The 15913-nt window shown below is 39.8% G+C and overlaps 1 protein-coding gene across 6 annotated transcripts in view; it reads left to right on the top strand.

Annotated features, from left to right (window-relative positions):
• klhl5 (kelch-like family member 5) overlaps window positions 1-13246 on the top strand; it is a 37866-nt gene extending 24620 nt beyond the window's left edge. For 4 of the 6 annotated variants that reach the window (XM_017035373.2, XM_025058283.1, XM_025058282.1 and 1 more), the window contains 11 exons: window positions 1437-1573; window positions 2150-2346; window positions 3022-3234; window positions 7484-7670; window positions 7788-8012; window positions 8840-8915; window positions 9155-9241; window positions 10080-10154; window positions 10261-10410; window positions 11035-11206; window positions 13060-13116. In XM_017035373.2, coding sequence (XP_016890862.1) covers window positions 1437-1573; window positions 2150-2346; window positions 3022-3234; window positions 7484-7670; window positions 7788-8012; window positions 8840-8915; window positions 9155-9241; window positions 10080-10154; window positions 10261-10410; window positions 11035-11206; window positions 13060-13116 — 1576 coding nt within the window. Of the gene's footprint in view, window positions 1-1436; window positions 1574-2149; window positions 2347-3021; window positions 3235-7483; window positions 7671-7787; window positions 8013-8839; window positions 8916-9154; window positions 9242-10079; window positions 10155-10260; window positions 10411-11034; window positions 11207-13059 lie in introns of those variants that run through there. The other 2 variants (XM_008316953.3, XR_003050526.1) reach the window with 2 other exon arrangements.
• Window positions 13247-15913: the final 2667 nt, after the last annotated feature.

The raw sequence follows: 15913 nt of genomic DNA, 5'->3' as shown, positions 1-15913 counted from the left end.
ATTGTACATTTTTCATAAATTGATGTGTGTGTCTGTTGTGATGACAGGAAAGCCTCATAGATGGAATCACATAAATGACCTGATGACAACACACTGCTGTCCTTTGCATTGGCCTTCATCTCACACAGGCCCAGACGACTACCTTCTAGATTCCTTCATTGACCCAACATCAATCACATTCTTTTCCCGTTTCTTTGAGCGTCACCACTGTGACCCACTCATGCAAATTGAATGATCTCCTGCTGGACTGGATGCTCTGACATTTCATCTTTTATGGATGTCAACGCTTACTTTTGCTGAGGCTCTGTCTTAATACAGTTTATGTTGAACTTTGTGCGGAATTATGTTACAAAAGATGTTATATTTGAAGACGGCAAGCAAAGCCATAAGTAAATGACCAAAAATGTCCACATTGGAAAAGGGGATTTCTCTTCAAGACGAGACAGTGACCTATAGACTCCATAAGTAGATTAACAGCAGTAAATGGTCCTCTCAGTTATTATGGATGGAAGACTGGAAGACTATTTTATTGATCCATATTCGTGCCCTTCACCTGAATTTTCTTTTTTATTCCTCCCATTCTTTTCCAGGTGTTCCAAGGTTCCAGGTGTTTCTGAGTGAATATCTTACATGTAGTACTGCATGTGAGGGCAGTACTACAACTGAAAGGTTCAGTAATAATAATAATAATAATAATAAGCAAAGCTAGGATTTTATAATAGTCTATATACAGTACATACACATACACACATCATGTGTTTACCAAGAAATACAATGTCAAGATACAATGAGAAGCAATTGAGAATAGATAGATATTATTCTATAGTTTCTTTTCCTCTTTAGGTTACGGTACACCGTAGAGAGTTTGTCAGTCTTTCACAGGAACATATAGAGAAAAAAGATTTAATACTATGGAGTGTCCAGTTGGACTGTGCCTTTTGTGCCAGTGGAGCTGTAGTTCAACACTGACTGTACAATTTTACAACATCATCCCCCTAAAAGTGTGTCAAATAGGTAAAATAAGATCCTTATGGCTACAAGTCTTTGTTGTGTGAAGATGTCTTCTCTTTTCAATTGCTTATTCAGATAATAACGACATTCTCGTTTTTTTTTTCTCGTAACTATTTACTTTTAACAAGACGGCTGTGGGGTACTTTTAAGCCCGCAACACATTTGTCACGATGCAGTTATTATTTCTAAATCTGCATCATGCAGACTTTAATGTTTGTTAAATATAGGGAAAATCAGAGGAACAGGATGATGTTTGAAGAATACGGTTCTGTGCTCTGTTAGGCTGTGTTATCAGCCGGCTGTCTTCCCTATGTCTGCTGTCTGTTAAATCTGAGTTGTCCTGTCAGCAAGGTCAGAGAACCCTTATCTTCCATTAATGCTGTCTGCTCTCTCTGACTAATGCCCGTCGCTCTCTCCCCTCACAGACTGGTCCTCTCATCTGTGTCAGACTACTTTGCAGCCATGTTCACCAATGATGTACGAGAGGCCAAGCAGGATGAGGTGAAGATGGAAGGAGTAGACCCTGATGCATTGTGGGTCCTTGTGCAATATGCATACACAGGTACACACATTGGTATTTGCAATTCTGTCATCCACGTCTTTTTTGAAACTCAGAGATTTAGAAATAGGCACCTGGGCTCCTCGGGTTCCTTGAAGATGTTTTACTTCTGATCTTCGAACCTTAGATTTAGATGAAAAAAAAATGTTAAACTTCAGTCTTCAAAAGAATCCAGAAGCTTCTTCTGTTCAAAAGACTTGGATCATATATTGCTGAAACTTCTTCAAGAAACTCAAGCAGTTCAATAGCACACATCTGAAAAAGAAAGGGTGTCCTTGTATTATCACAGTAACACATACTGAAATACCAGACCTGGACACGTAGACATTTCTCAGTATGCAGATTTCAATTCCTGTGTTGTGTTGAGTTCAACTAAACAGGCTCTGAGAAACTAAATTGTAAGTGAATTGAAAATAAAACGTCATTATATTTTATGACAAATATGTGCCGTGGCTCAGGAAATGTTGGGAAACACTGCTCCTGACCATGTCATTCTTCGGCCAGTGTAATTAAACCCTGTGTTTCTTTTTTTTTTGTCATCTCCGTCCTGCTCTCTATCTCTATCTCACTCTGGTCTAGGACGTCTGGAGTTGAGGGAGGACACCATTGAATCGCTGCTGTCAGCCTCCTGTCTGCTGCAGTTGTCGTCTGTGGTGCAAGCCTGCTGCTCTTTCCTCATGAAGCAGCTCCACCCCTCCAACTGTCTAGGAATCAGATCCTACGCTGACGCTCAGGGATGTCATGACCTGCAGAGGGCAGCTCACACCTACACCATGGTGGGTACATCTCCTTCTCTCTTACACGTGACCTAATGATTTAGATTAAAGACACTGTCGGGATTTCCCACTTGATTTGTCTCATTGACTTTGCTTAGCTGCTGCCTTATTCTAAACATACCACTGAAAGTCACTGCTGCCAATGGCTGTTTTTAGTAAAGGGTTGCTATGGTGACAGTAAAATAGCTTGTTCTTCTACTTGATCATTTTTTCCTGTTTCTCTTCTTTATTTTTCCTTGTGCAGTTTTCATTTAGCTTATTTGATATGTTTAGCTTTGTCAGTGCTAGGGTTGTTTTATTTCAACTTAATGGGTTAAAAAAAATCTATAAATAAAATCTGCATTTGGCTGTCAGTGCCCCATAAAACCCAACTTTTTTCAATTTTAATAAATAAAAAAATTGTATAAGTTTAGAAATGACTGAAACAGTAGCGAGAGGTAAAGAAATTCAAATTATGTCTTAGATTTAAACACTCTCCTTTTTATTTGCAGCTTTTCCCACAGATCAACATTCTTTCTAAACTGTGCCCAGCTCTTGATCCACATCCACCTAATAGCTCTTCTTCTTTTTTTCATTGTCTTGGACAGTCTCTTTCTCTGTGGAACTATAGTTCTAAAAGAATCTCTTCCCAAGTGTTGCAATGACTTCATCCACTGTTCTCTGTCTTTTCCCCAGGATCACTTTTTAGAAGTCGTGGGAGGCCAGGAGTTCTTACTGCTCCCGGTGGAGGAGATGGAGAGGCTGCTCACTTCTGAAGACATTAACGTGCCAGACGAGGAAACGGTGGTGACGTCTTTACTCACGTGGGTTCGTCACGACACCGTAACTCGGCAGCGCCACCTACCTCTGCTTCTGGCGCATGTCAGACTGCCACTGCTACAGCCACAGGTTACAGCTGTTCACACTTAAACCACACTTAAACCCAAATTGTCACTTACAAAAAGCGGTATTACTTTCAGCAAGTCAAGTTCAATACAATGTGATTTTTGCCATTTTATTGAACCACTCGTGTGTGTATGTTAGTGTAAGGTGGTACGATTTATGCCAGCATAGTCAGGCAGCTGTCTGCCTGTTTTTGTTTTCCCTTTTTAGGCAAATTCTCTAGGTATTTGGGGATGTTTATATTTACTAGTGGAAAATAGACCCCCTAGGGGGCAGTAGTGTTACTCAAAGGATGCTATCTTAACAAAATCAAAGGTTGGAGGGAAGTTATAAATCTTTAAATAAATCCTATTTCTGCTTTCTGATGGGATTTTAATATATTTTAAAACTTACTAAATTCTAAGACTATTTACAATCCAGACAGAATAACCTAGGCTTGTCACTTTAATGTATTTTTATTTCAAAATTTCCATCTAGACATATTTTTAAAGTCCAAGTTTTCCTGATACTGTCAAGAAACATTTTAGTACTAAAATAATCAGAGTTGTTTTGATAGTCAGCCAGACTGAGGAAGTCTGTCTGAGCCCGAAAAAAAACTGTCTACTGCTGGATCTTTGTCAAAGCTGCTTCACTGTTTGTGTCTTTTGGAAGTGAAGTACAAGGCAAGACTTTATGTCAGTTTTTTTTTCTCACAGTGATCTACTGGATGTTTTCTGTTGACACGTTTGTCTCCTCTTTCCTTCTTCTCTGCCTTTTTCTGGCTCCAATCTGTCTCTCACCCCGTCTGGGTATGCTCTTTAGGCAATTAAGGGAGTTGCAGTCATTACGCCAACTGTAGATCACAGCCATTACTCTGTCAGGTGTGTTTGTGTGTGTGTATCTGAGAGTGTATGAGCACCTTTCTACACACTCTTCTTCATCCAATCTCTCTTTTTACTTCAAAACTGCAGTATAGTCCCCTGACTGTTAATGTGAGACAGAGATGTTCATATGCTGGGCTGCATCTCAGTTACTGCCTCAGACAAGGAGTTCTGACACACACACATGCACATTTTAAATCATAACGTGGATAAATGTGTAATCTAGAGTTGTCTTATCCTCCAAAATCAGTTATTTTCCTCACTAACTATAAAGGAAGTGCATAAAATGTCTTTAACATTTTTTGGCTTGGGAGCTACCATTCAAATGATTATGCTAAAATGATCTCCCTACATAAAAAACATTAACTATACATTTACTCATAAAGACCTTTTATACTTAAAAATACAATTTTTTTATTTTTTTATTTTTATTTGAATCAATCTACCATTTGTGTACAATTTCAATATTTCTATCTGCCCTGGTCAGCTGAAATCGTCTGTAACATGTGGCTGAGGAGACATTTGGCAGTGAAGCAGTGTAATGACAACAAAAGAGCCAGAACGGGGCTGAGTGTGGATCCAACTCTCTGTGGTGCATTGCCACAAGCAACACTGTGCCTGACTGACACATGAATGAACATTGGGGAACCTCAAGAGCCACGAAAACCCACTAAATCAACTTCTACAGCTCACATAAACAGAAATCAATATTCATCAACTGAATAGTTAGCTCTCTATTTAGGTCACTGTGTGATTGCTCATCAGATGGATGCCAAATTATCAGATTTATTCCAAAACTCGCCATCATCACGACATCACATGCCGTAGATAGATTTTAATGTGTTCGGTGCACGAGACTGTGTACAAGATAGAAACACAGAGTACATGCCACAGTACATACTTGTCCTGGACAGACAGAGGGAGCTGTGGATGTCTAAAAAACCCAGAGGCTTGTGTCAGTGGTCACTGAAAAGTTTTCCATAAATATGCAGTTTGTCAACAGAGAGAACTGTTCCCTCGGTGAGAATGTTCTTTCCTCTCGGGCCGCAGTATTTTGTCAGTGTTACTATTCCAGTAGCCTCGAGCCTCGGCCCCACAGATGTTCCCCATGATGTACTAGTTGTGCAGTTTAAATGTTGTGAATATGGTGTTAAGGTGGTGTACACAGGGGAATCAACTTCCTTAACTGTGTCAAAGGAATTGGAAATGATGGAAAGTAGTGAGTGCATGGAAAAAATCTCATAGAAGAAGAACACAAGTAGAATAAAAAGGGTGTAAGTGTTGCAGTTTTAAAAAAAATCCTTTAGTGTGTTATTTGTCTATTTTTCTGCTTCCTTCTCATTTCGCTGGATCTCAGTTGTCTGTTGTTGAAAAGTGTATATATAGTAAATGTATTCATCGCTTAAGTCTTTTTTTTTCTGCACAACTGTATATAAAAATAATCCATCAGACCCCACGAGCAGATGGCTTTAAATAAAAAAAAAAATCCAGGAAAAACAGGCAGGGGCGTAATGTGACTTAAGTGAGCTGCCATCTGCCTTAGCAGGTTTAGAGGAAGAAAAAGAAGAATGTGGGAATCAATACAGGTAAATTAGAGAAGGAGAACGGAGGGGGAGTTGGAGACAACAAAAAGGACACGTAGCAGATGCAGCTGAGCTACAATTGTTGTAGACAGTGTTTTTAATTATGATAACTAGGTAATGCAACGTAATTCTTGTGTTGTTCTCTGTTGAGATAATCATGTTGTGTTATTCATCTGATTATTCTGGGAGATTACTTTAGATATATCACTATAACAGTTGTGTGTATAATGTGCTCATTATGTTACCTGTTTCACAGCCAGGACTGAGCCCGTACGGAGTTGTCTAAGCTGTAGCCTCTGAGGACCATGAATGTGTAATTGTGTCATATTTTCCACTCATGGTGAGATACTCAGTATTCATCAACACCCTCAACAATATGGAAGGAAAAATGAGGACACGTGCAGTCTTCAGGCCTGAGTCTATGGCTACTGTGGATTTAAAAAGATCTAGATGTAAACGAGAGTATAATATGCAATATCCGATGTAGTATAATGGTGTGAAAGTATGTATTTGCGTGTGTGTGAGTGTGCGTGTGCACATTCCTTTAAGGGTAGAATATTTTAAGATATACAGGGCAGGTGCTTGTAAAGCTGTGTCTTGTAAAGGAAATAAAAGTGAAGCCAGTCTGGACTTTATGTCCTTTTAGAATGAGTGTTGGTTACAAGGCTGGTCTCCTGTGTGAAGTGTGAGATAAAACAGAAGAGGTGTCATTATTTGTCTACTCTGAAGGAAGAAATTTAGAGCCTCACACAATTCAGTCTCCTTCTCTAGTCTGCATTTAATCTCCGCCGGTAAAAAGGGAATCAAGCAGACACCAACACGATCTCTATGCCTTAATCACAGCAATATAAAAATAAAAGGATAATCTGTGCAACCACATTTGCCCCTCTCATTGTACACTAGGCAAATATAGAGTTCAGCCTGGCGTGTAAGCTGCTTATCCATTTAACGCGCTTACTTTACGCTCTGCAAATCAGACTGGGAAAATTGATTTTACATTACGTGGCCGAGTTATAGTATTGGGGCCCAATTTTTCTCCTTCTGTGGTAATAGGGATTATATGAAACAGCTCAGAGAAAATAAGACCCCAAGAAAAAAGCTTAACATTTTGTTTCATCTATCCTTTGTTTTTGTTTTTTAAAAATGACTGCCCCTCCACTGAAGCCATTTCTGAATGTTTTCCCAGATGCAGATATGCAAATAGGGTTTAAACTAAAAAATATTACCATAAATTCTGGCTTCTCTGGAAGCTCGGCTGCTTCACATCTAACATAGATGACTGATTTACATTCAGCCCACAAACAGGCAAACACAAACTGGCTTTCAAATGGATGTAAGTTATAAAGCATCTGATGGCTTTTACTGACTGAGAATGCATCTTATTTTCCTCTTGTCTGTGGAGGACGTGGACTGAATGAGTAAGAAGTCCAACTCCCCCGTTTGCACGGACCTTTGCACAAGTCCTAACAGTGTAAAGAGGCTAGAAGAAGGTTTAAATTCAAGTCAGGAGGTTGTGATTTAAGTTTAGTACATAGGCTAAAGATTTGCATTTAAAATTGTTTGTTGTTGTTAGTGAATAGGGAATATGTATGTACAGTATATGTATATATGTGTGACTATAATGGACCACGGAGTGATTGTTGTTTCTACTCTTTGTCTTTCTGTGTGTGTTAGTGTTTGTACAACATTAGTGGCTGTTAGTCTAAGCTAATCTCTCAGTCAATGAACAAACACATTTCTATCTTTCGACTTTCAGACGACACGTCACACACAGTGGTTTGTCACAAGTCTTCTTCATGTGTTTGTTTGTAGTTCCTAGCAGACCTGGAGTCCAACCCTCTGCTGCGGGACAGTGTGGAGTGTCAGCGCCTTCTGATGGAGGGAATGAAGTATCATCTCCTCCCCCAGCATAGGCCCCTGCTACAGAGTCCTCGCACTCGTCCTCGTAAGGCTACCGTGGGCGCTATGTTCGCTGTGGGTGGCATGGACGCCACGAAAGGTCTGAATGCATTCTAATCCAGATCATGTGTGATTTTTACCACAACGAGCACATAGTTTTATCAGCATTTCCTAATTCTAAGCAACATGACCTGTGATTTACTCTTGTGGTCCACAGGTGCTACCAGCATCGAGCAGTACTGTCTGCGCCAAGACACGTGGAAGCAGGTCGCCACCATGAGCGGGCGGAGGCTACAGTTTGGTGTTGCGGTTCTTGACGGACGGCTCTATGTGGTGGGGGGACGAGACGGACTGAAGACCCTGAACACTGTGGAGTGTTACAACCCCCAGAGTAAAACCTGGAGTGTCATGCCTCCCATGTCCACACACAGACATGGCCTTGGTAAGCAGCTGGTTGGAACGCACATGTAGAACATTCAGGTTTTACATCAGGCGATAATTAATTCAAATTATGTTAATCACTTACATTGACTGTAAGTGATTGATTCTACATCAAATACTATAAATATTCTGGGGTAGTTTTACAGAGGTACTGCACCTGACACATTAATATATCAGGTTTCAAATGAAAACATTTATATATTGACTTTTACGTTTGTTCAGGCCAAGCTCAAACATGGGGGGGTTAGAAGCTGAGTGTATAAATAAGTTCAACTCTTAATATTCTGCCTAAAGATTTCTCTCCATGTCCTAAATATCTGTGTACTCTAGGTGTGTATGTTCAGTGCCTGCATGTTTATTGGCTTATCTATTTACTATCCCTACTGTATGTGCACGACCTTTAAATCTTTTTTTATTTGACCTTTAAATCTTTTTTTAAAAAAATGCCCTATAGGAGCACTGCAGTGTTAAGTGTTCTGGCACTAATTAGTTCAACTATGGAGAATATATCTGCACTCACATGGATATAGTGTTTTGCAACATGTGTCAAATCCAGCGAAATAAATTTAACTTCTTCGTCTCATGACCACATGCAACTCCACTTTTCAACCCTGTTTTTATGTCTGCTTCAAATTTACGTGGAGGGGTGTGGGAACCAAAACATCTGCCAATACAGATGTTCAGCCAAATAATGAAGTCTCTTGAGTCTGGTTTGTGGCTGAATTCAGTAAAATCATACACCCGTCGTCACCTTACATGCATTCAAGCTGATGTGGTTTCAGTTGCTCCAGCATGAAGTTCTCACGCCCACATGATTGTGTTGTGCAGGTGTAGCCGTCCTGGAGGGACCCATGTACTCGGTTGGAGGACATGACGGCTGGAGCTACCTCAGCACAGTGGAACGGTAACGAGAGATTTCAGAGCAATAAAAGATGACACGGCAAAATACTGCATGAAAAGGAGCAACATCTGTTTTCATTAATGTAGGGATTAGGATAAGGAAATACATGGGAATGAATGATAGTTACACCTCTTATTGGATTGATCGGAAAATAACAAAACAATGTCAAGTTCTGAACTTGAGATCAGAAGAAGAAAATTATGAATTCACTCACACACAGTTCTTTCACACATTTCTTCCAGGTGGGACCCTCAAGCTCGACAGTGGAGCTTTGTAGCCAGTATGGCCACACCCAGAAGCACTGTGGGCGTAGCTGTGCTTAATGGCAAGTAAGTGAGCACATAAATCTAACACTGACTTTTGACCTTAGCACTCTTTGGTGTTGTAGCTGCATGAATGCAAGCTCAACAATAATCATTTGTACCTAACGGGGGCACTGCAGGACATTTTTGGGGAGCTATTTGTCAAACTACATTGTCCTGTAACTGTACTCATTCACTCTAGAATGTTAATGTTAGTGGCAAGCAACTTTGGACGTAGTGACACAGTGTAAAAAGTGGCCCCGATGCAGAACATTTATTGGGGGTGGGGGGCTCCACAAGTTATGCAAAAAAATCTCATTTATTATAAAACATATCAGAAAAGTACCATATTTATCACCAGAGTCCACACTGCTGAGTGGTTTATTGTCACATTCATATTCCAATATGCAGTTTTACAGCATCTAGTCAGGGCGTAAATTTTCTCCTTGACAGATGGCATCATCCAGTACAAGGTAGACAGACTCTCTGTCAGCCTGACCTTTGCGCTTGAAAACATGACCATTTCTCAAAATGACAATAACGTGACTCTTCAGAAAGGCCATGTGTATGTCATCTGCAGTTGTTAATTAATCTGTAGCCCATGGTTGTATGTGTACAGAATGTGGACACACATTTTCACAGCACGTGTGTGTGTGCATTTCTCCGGGTTCTTTGATTGATAGAGCTCGTTACTTGCTTGACTGCCTCTGATGTATTGCTTTTTTTTTTCACCTTCTTAGCTCCATTGTAATGGATGAGCGCACACACTCACACCTCGTGTCACTCAATAACAACAGGTTTCTACCAGTAGACGTGTGTTTGTGTGTCCACACGGAGTGCAACATCTTTTATCTTCTGTTCTCAGGTTGTATGCAGTAGGTGGTAGAGATGGTTCATCATGCCTGCGTTCAGTGGAGTGTTTCGACCCCCACACTAACAGGTCAGCGACCAGGGGTTTGTTTTATTTACCTGCAGATTTCAATCATTATGCTCTGGCAAAAAAACATCTGTGAAACGTTCTTGATCGTCACCACCTCCATTTACAGATGGACTGGTTGTGCTCCTATGGCTAAACGTCGCGGGGGTGTTGGTGTGGCCACGTGGCATGGCTTCTTGTACGCCATCGGAGGGCACGACGCCCCGGCCTCCCCCCCAGCCTCCAGCCTCTCATCTCGGTTAAGTGACTGTGTGGAAAGGTGAGTCTGATTTTATTAACTTTACAAAAGTACAATGGTTTCATAGTGTAGCGGTTATAATGTCTGCCTTACATGCAGAAGAACCTGTGTTCAAGCCCCAGTAGAACCATATTCCTAGTACTCCATTATAATATAAGTGGCTTTGGGAAAAGTCTCTTCTAAATGCATGATGTAAATGTGGGAAAAGTCTCTTCTAAATGCATGATATAAATAATAAATAAATAACTGCTGAAAACATGATGGCTGATTTGTAAAGCAGTTCTAGGGCACGTATAGTATTAAACTTACAGCTTCTTTAAAGTGTTAACTGGTCAAAAACAATCAGTATATGCTGAGACTGAAAGATTGGTATATCATATCAGTTGGTCTGTCAAAATCCTAATTTTTATTTTATAAAAAGTAAGAAATAGTTCTGTCATTTAACAGTTTTTTGTGGAGACAAATGTTGCAACCTTGTGTTCTTAATATTAATCAGAAACAAGGTAGATTGTCACAACATCTACCTCCAGATGTCAAACAGGATTAAAAGGCACTAGATATAAAGAAAATGACAACATTGTGCCAAACCTCATGGTGTTTAATTTTATAGTGTGAACCTAACTCAGTGTGTGCTTGTGTGTACAGGTACGACCCTCAGACAGACGTGTGGACGGCAGTCGCTCCCATGAGCATCAGCAGGGATGCAGTCGGTGTGTGTCTCCTAGGCGACCGTCTCTACGCAGTGGGCGGTTACGATGGTCAGGTTTACCTCAACACTGTAGAAGCTTATGATCCTCTGACCAACGAGTGGACACAGGTAAGACACACACTGATGTGCTGTAATACAGGGGTTCCCAAAGTGCCAAGTGTGTAACTGTGGTGTAGCATTTGTCCTCTGAAGATCCGACCAAAGTCACAGGAAATCTTTCCATTTTTAGAAAAACAGACCCTGCCGAGAACAAGAGGCTCTATGTAGTTACAGAACACAGTCAACCCTTTTATTTTAGGATATGAGGGAGAACTGAGGCATCAGAAAGAAAACAACATTCAGCTACTAACAAAACCTCAGAGCAAAACCAAAAAAAATAGTAGATAAAACTCAAGCCAGATGATAAAATTGTTTTATCAATTCATCTCTGTAAATTGTTGATTGTAGCGAGGAAACATTAGTCCCAACATTGACTCCCTCCAAACCCCATCAGGTTTCACTGAAAACACAAAAAAAACCTTGAAATATTCCATGCAACTCACTACAAAAAAAGTAGTCAAAGTCAGGAGGGACAACATACTGCATTGCATGTAACTCTGCTTTTGCTTCAGATTTAGCAGAGATGTAGTTGTCGGTCTGAACCACATGTTAGCTCACTCGCCTAGAATTCAAATTGATATTTTTATCAATAGTAATTGATAAAAATAAATACTGATAAAAATATTTTTTTTCGAATTTTTATTCTTTTAAGATTATGATAAAAACACCACACATAACCCTAAATTCTTTCACTTTTCATGTCAAAAATTTGTGATGTCAAAATAGGGTCACAAGACAAAAATGTAGCTTCTAACAGCTAGCCTCTGGGCCGCGTTACCTCGACTAGGTGGAGTCAGTGCCTACCGTGCTGGTGAAGTTGGAAACACTTTAGTGAATAAATAATTCACCTCCCTTCTTGTGCAAGGACAAGGACAGTAGTCCAAATTTAACAGCCCAGTTGAGCGTTAACAGTAGCTCAGCTTTATTGTGCATGTAAAAGAAGTGACTGTGAGCATTAAATGTGTCCTTTGGTTACTGTTAAACTCTGAAATAACAAGTGTGTCGTTTGTTTTACTTATAAGCAGCATCACTTCCTTTGTTTATTTTGCTTCCTTTTCTCTTGAGCCTGAATTGGTCAATCTGCTCTAAATTAAATGTCAGACCACAACTAAATCTAAGTGAGAGCAGCAAACAGGAAATAGAATAAACCTAGAGAAGTGCAATGATGGTGTCTTACAAATCTCAGTCACACATTAGTCACAGACCTTGAAAAACTATTGGATTTTTTAGGTGACATTTGTTCCCACTCTTTGATTGGTCCTGTTGCTCCTCTTTATATTTGCAACAGTTATACAGTAATACTCTACCTTGTGTTATCCATGTTTCAGTGATGAGTTCAAAATTCATATTGTAAAATGTCAAAGAGGATATTCTGTACAACAGTGATCATCAACTGGTGGCCCGTGGGTCAGTCTGACACAGGAAAGATCCAATAGGGCCCGTGATTGGATTCCAAAGTTGTGTGGATTAAAAGAGAAAATATCTGTTTTTATTTGAATGTCCAGTCCGCCTTGTGTCTGTCCAGAAAAACTCGAAGATTAATTTAATTGGTGAAAAAATATAGTGCTAACACTTAATATAATGAGTATATTACAGTATATTAATAGAATCACCACATATGGATGGAGAATCAGGTGTAAAAAAAACCATTGTCATTATTAATATATACTATATATATATTACTAATGTGGAGATTCTGTGATTAGGAAAGCTGGCCAAAGGTATCATTCTATTGGACTTTTCTAGCACATTGTTAAAAAAACTCACATGACGTGAACTCCACAAGCCAGGATTAAAGTAGATTCAGTTGTTAATATCTTTTTTTTTTTTTAAACAAATTTTATTCTTTGTTTGCCTAACAGGTCGCAGCTCTGTGTCTGGGCAGAGCAGGAGCGTGTGTCGTCTCCGTCAGACTGTGAAAACTTTGACTTCAGACGTTTTTCTTGGGCTTTTCTCTGTGCTGCTAAGGAAACCTTACATTTCGCCACTACCAACATAATCCTATAAAACCAAAAGATAGATTGATCTGCAGCAGAAGACAAAAAAAAATTAAAAGACTCCATGTTTCATGTGACTCCAAGTCACATGTCCTGTTTTTATTTCTCTGCCATTCAACGGACATTCTCTCTGATAACCTCCAGCAGCGGTAAACTGCTGCCCATGCAGACAGTAAAGAGGACTCAGCAGTGTGTGAGTGACAGCACAGCTGTCTTACAGTGAATTTTCTCTCCCTGATATTTATTTCCTGTGGACAAGGTGGGACACACGCATCCACACACACACACATATGCGCACAAAAACGACAGCTTCTATTTCTGCTGACAGAGAGGTGAGTGAGACACAGATTGTAAAGACGCTTGAGATGTCTCATCATTTTATGCTCCGCGTTTTCCCAGTAATCTCAGATAGTGTGTACTGATGCTATTTTAACACATTCCCTATTATTTTTATGCTGCACTTGGCAAGATGTCTTTTTTTCCTACTGTCTTTCTCGCGGACAGAAAGATGAAAGAGTTTTGACATAATCAGCACAACAGCGTAAACAGCTGCAGCGTTCTCAAGGCTGAGCCTCCACTGTATACGTTCTACTAACAGGCATCGTATCATCGTCCACCATGTTCCGGCCTGTGTGTCTTCCATGATGCATCAGCTGATGTTTTGTTTTTCATGAGCTGCACTTGAATAACCATCTCATCTGAAATGTGAAAATTGTGCTGAGCAATTTTTAAACAAAACTTTTCAGAAATGCTGCTACACTTTAAATATATATATATATATATAATATATATCTTTTTTTCTTTCTTTTTTTTTTTTAAACTAATTTTTACCTACAATACACTTAAAATAAGGAGTTTTACAGTTGAAGTTACTCCCTTCTGTCCAGTCAGTCAGTGATTCTTCATGTATGGACTGCAGGCAGATCAGTTCAGTACTGACTCAGTTCAGGCCTGACTGACGGTGTCTGTATCTGTCAGGTTAGAATCACCAACCATCATCCACTTAAGGGCTAAAATGTCACTCTTACTGAGGAGCAGTTTTTGTTTTTGGTCCTTACACGTGGCAGTGGTCGTGGTTTCCTGAACCTGGTGACTGTCATTTTTCATCAGTATGTAGTAAGCCATTAATAATTGTTGCTTTTTCCATATTTCTTTTCCTTTTTGTTGACTCTCTTTTCCATTCCTTGTCTATCATTTCTTATTTTTTGTTTTCCTATTTATTACTTTCTTCTCCTTTCCTATTTCCTTACTTTAAGTAATTACTATCGATGTAGACTAACCTAAATTATTGCACAGTTGTCTCTAAATGTAATGAGCCATTACTTATTGTTGCTTTCCCCCCTATTTTCATTTTGTTTCCTCTCCTTTTTTATTCCCTTTGTCTCCTTTCATCTTTTTTCCATTCATTTAATTTCCTTTCCCTTTGCTCCCTTTAAAGACAATTACATTATTTTTCTTCTCGTTTGATTTCTTTCCTCGCTCTTCAAGTCTGTCTGGGGTCTTTGTGCAGCCCTGTTCTTGAGTAATAATGATAATAATCACTACTGTGACTCTTAAATCCTTATGGGAAATAGTGTTTTCCTTCCAGCAGGGATCAGAGTCAGCCGTTTACAGATCCAATTTTTTACGGGATCACTTTTCTGTTTGTCAGCTACCTACCTTCTCTCCACCGTCACTGTTTCCCGCTGTGCGTGAAAGGAGTATATTGTTGTCTCAGATGAGAATCTCGTTCCTCCCCCGTCTCCCTTTTAAATTCCACTTTGCTTTCTCTTCATCCCAGTTCTCCCATTTTGTCTCTTACACTGGTCTACAGCAGAATTAGATACCCCCAGACATAATGAACAACACACCATGTAATGACAGCCTGAATCTAATAACTCTGGGTGCAGATGTTTTGTTTGTGTTGAGCTCAAAGCCTTATTAGATTAGAGCTGGCTGCAAACTGAGCCGAGGACGGGAGCAGAAATGAGAAATGGGCAACAATCCCATGTGTTCATGTTTATGGGCCTGTTAAAGTACATGTTCCAACCAGAAGTGTGCGGAATACAAAGATTCAGACTCTGGGCTTGTGCTGTTCATGTAATTGTGTTTCTGTGTGTCTGTCTGTCTGCTGTACAGAAAACAAACTGTAGACACTGAGAGGCAAAGCATCCTGTCTGAGCTGACAGATTTAGAGCTATCGTAGCCCCCAGAATGCACTTTGCACACACACGTATACACACACAGCTGAAAGCCAAAAGCCCCAGGAGTAAGTGAAGATTGAAAAGCCACACATATTGCCTGCATGACATCTAAAAAGCAGAAATGGGCAGCCTCCAATTCCCCAGCAGCTTAGCTGAATTTTTTTAAACCCTAATGCACTGCTACATTTCCATCACTTCACCTTCAGTCTTGCCTGCTGTTTATTCAGATTATAATCCCTCCTTAAGTCTGAGCAGAAGTACTAAGAAGTTGCGGGACCTCCACAGTAAGACATTCCAAGTCATATTTGCCTATACTGTGTACTCAAGCTGGTGTAAAGTTTATAAGTAGATCTCATCGACCTATGCTGTATATTGTGTGGTGCAGCATTTGCAGTGTTGTCGTTTCTTCAGTGCAGTGAATACAGAGATAAACGATGTGTAGTGAAATGAAGGTTGAAGATTGGTGGCGCTGCTCATCTTTTTTTCTTTTCTTTTGCACCAGAACAATTCACAGCCTTTTCCTCTTTATAAATAAT

Source organism: Cynoglossus semilaevis, chromosome 9 (genome assembly GCF_000523025.1).
Source record: "Cynoglossus semilaevis isolate Cse_v1.0 chromosome 9, Cse_v1.0, whole genome shotgun sequence".
Lineage (NCBI taxonomy): Eukaryota > Metazoa > Chordata > Actinopteri > Pleuronectiformes > Cynoglossidae > Cynoglossus > Cynoglossus semilaevis.
Note: the sequence above shows the minus strand (reverse complement) of the source record. Positions and strands in the feature narration are given on the sequence as shown.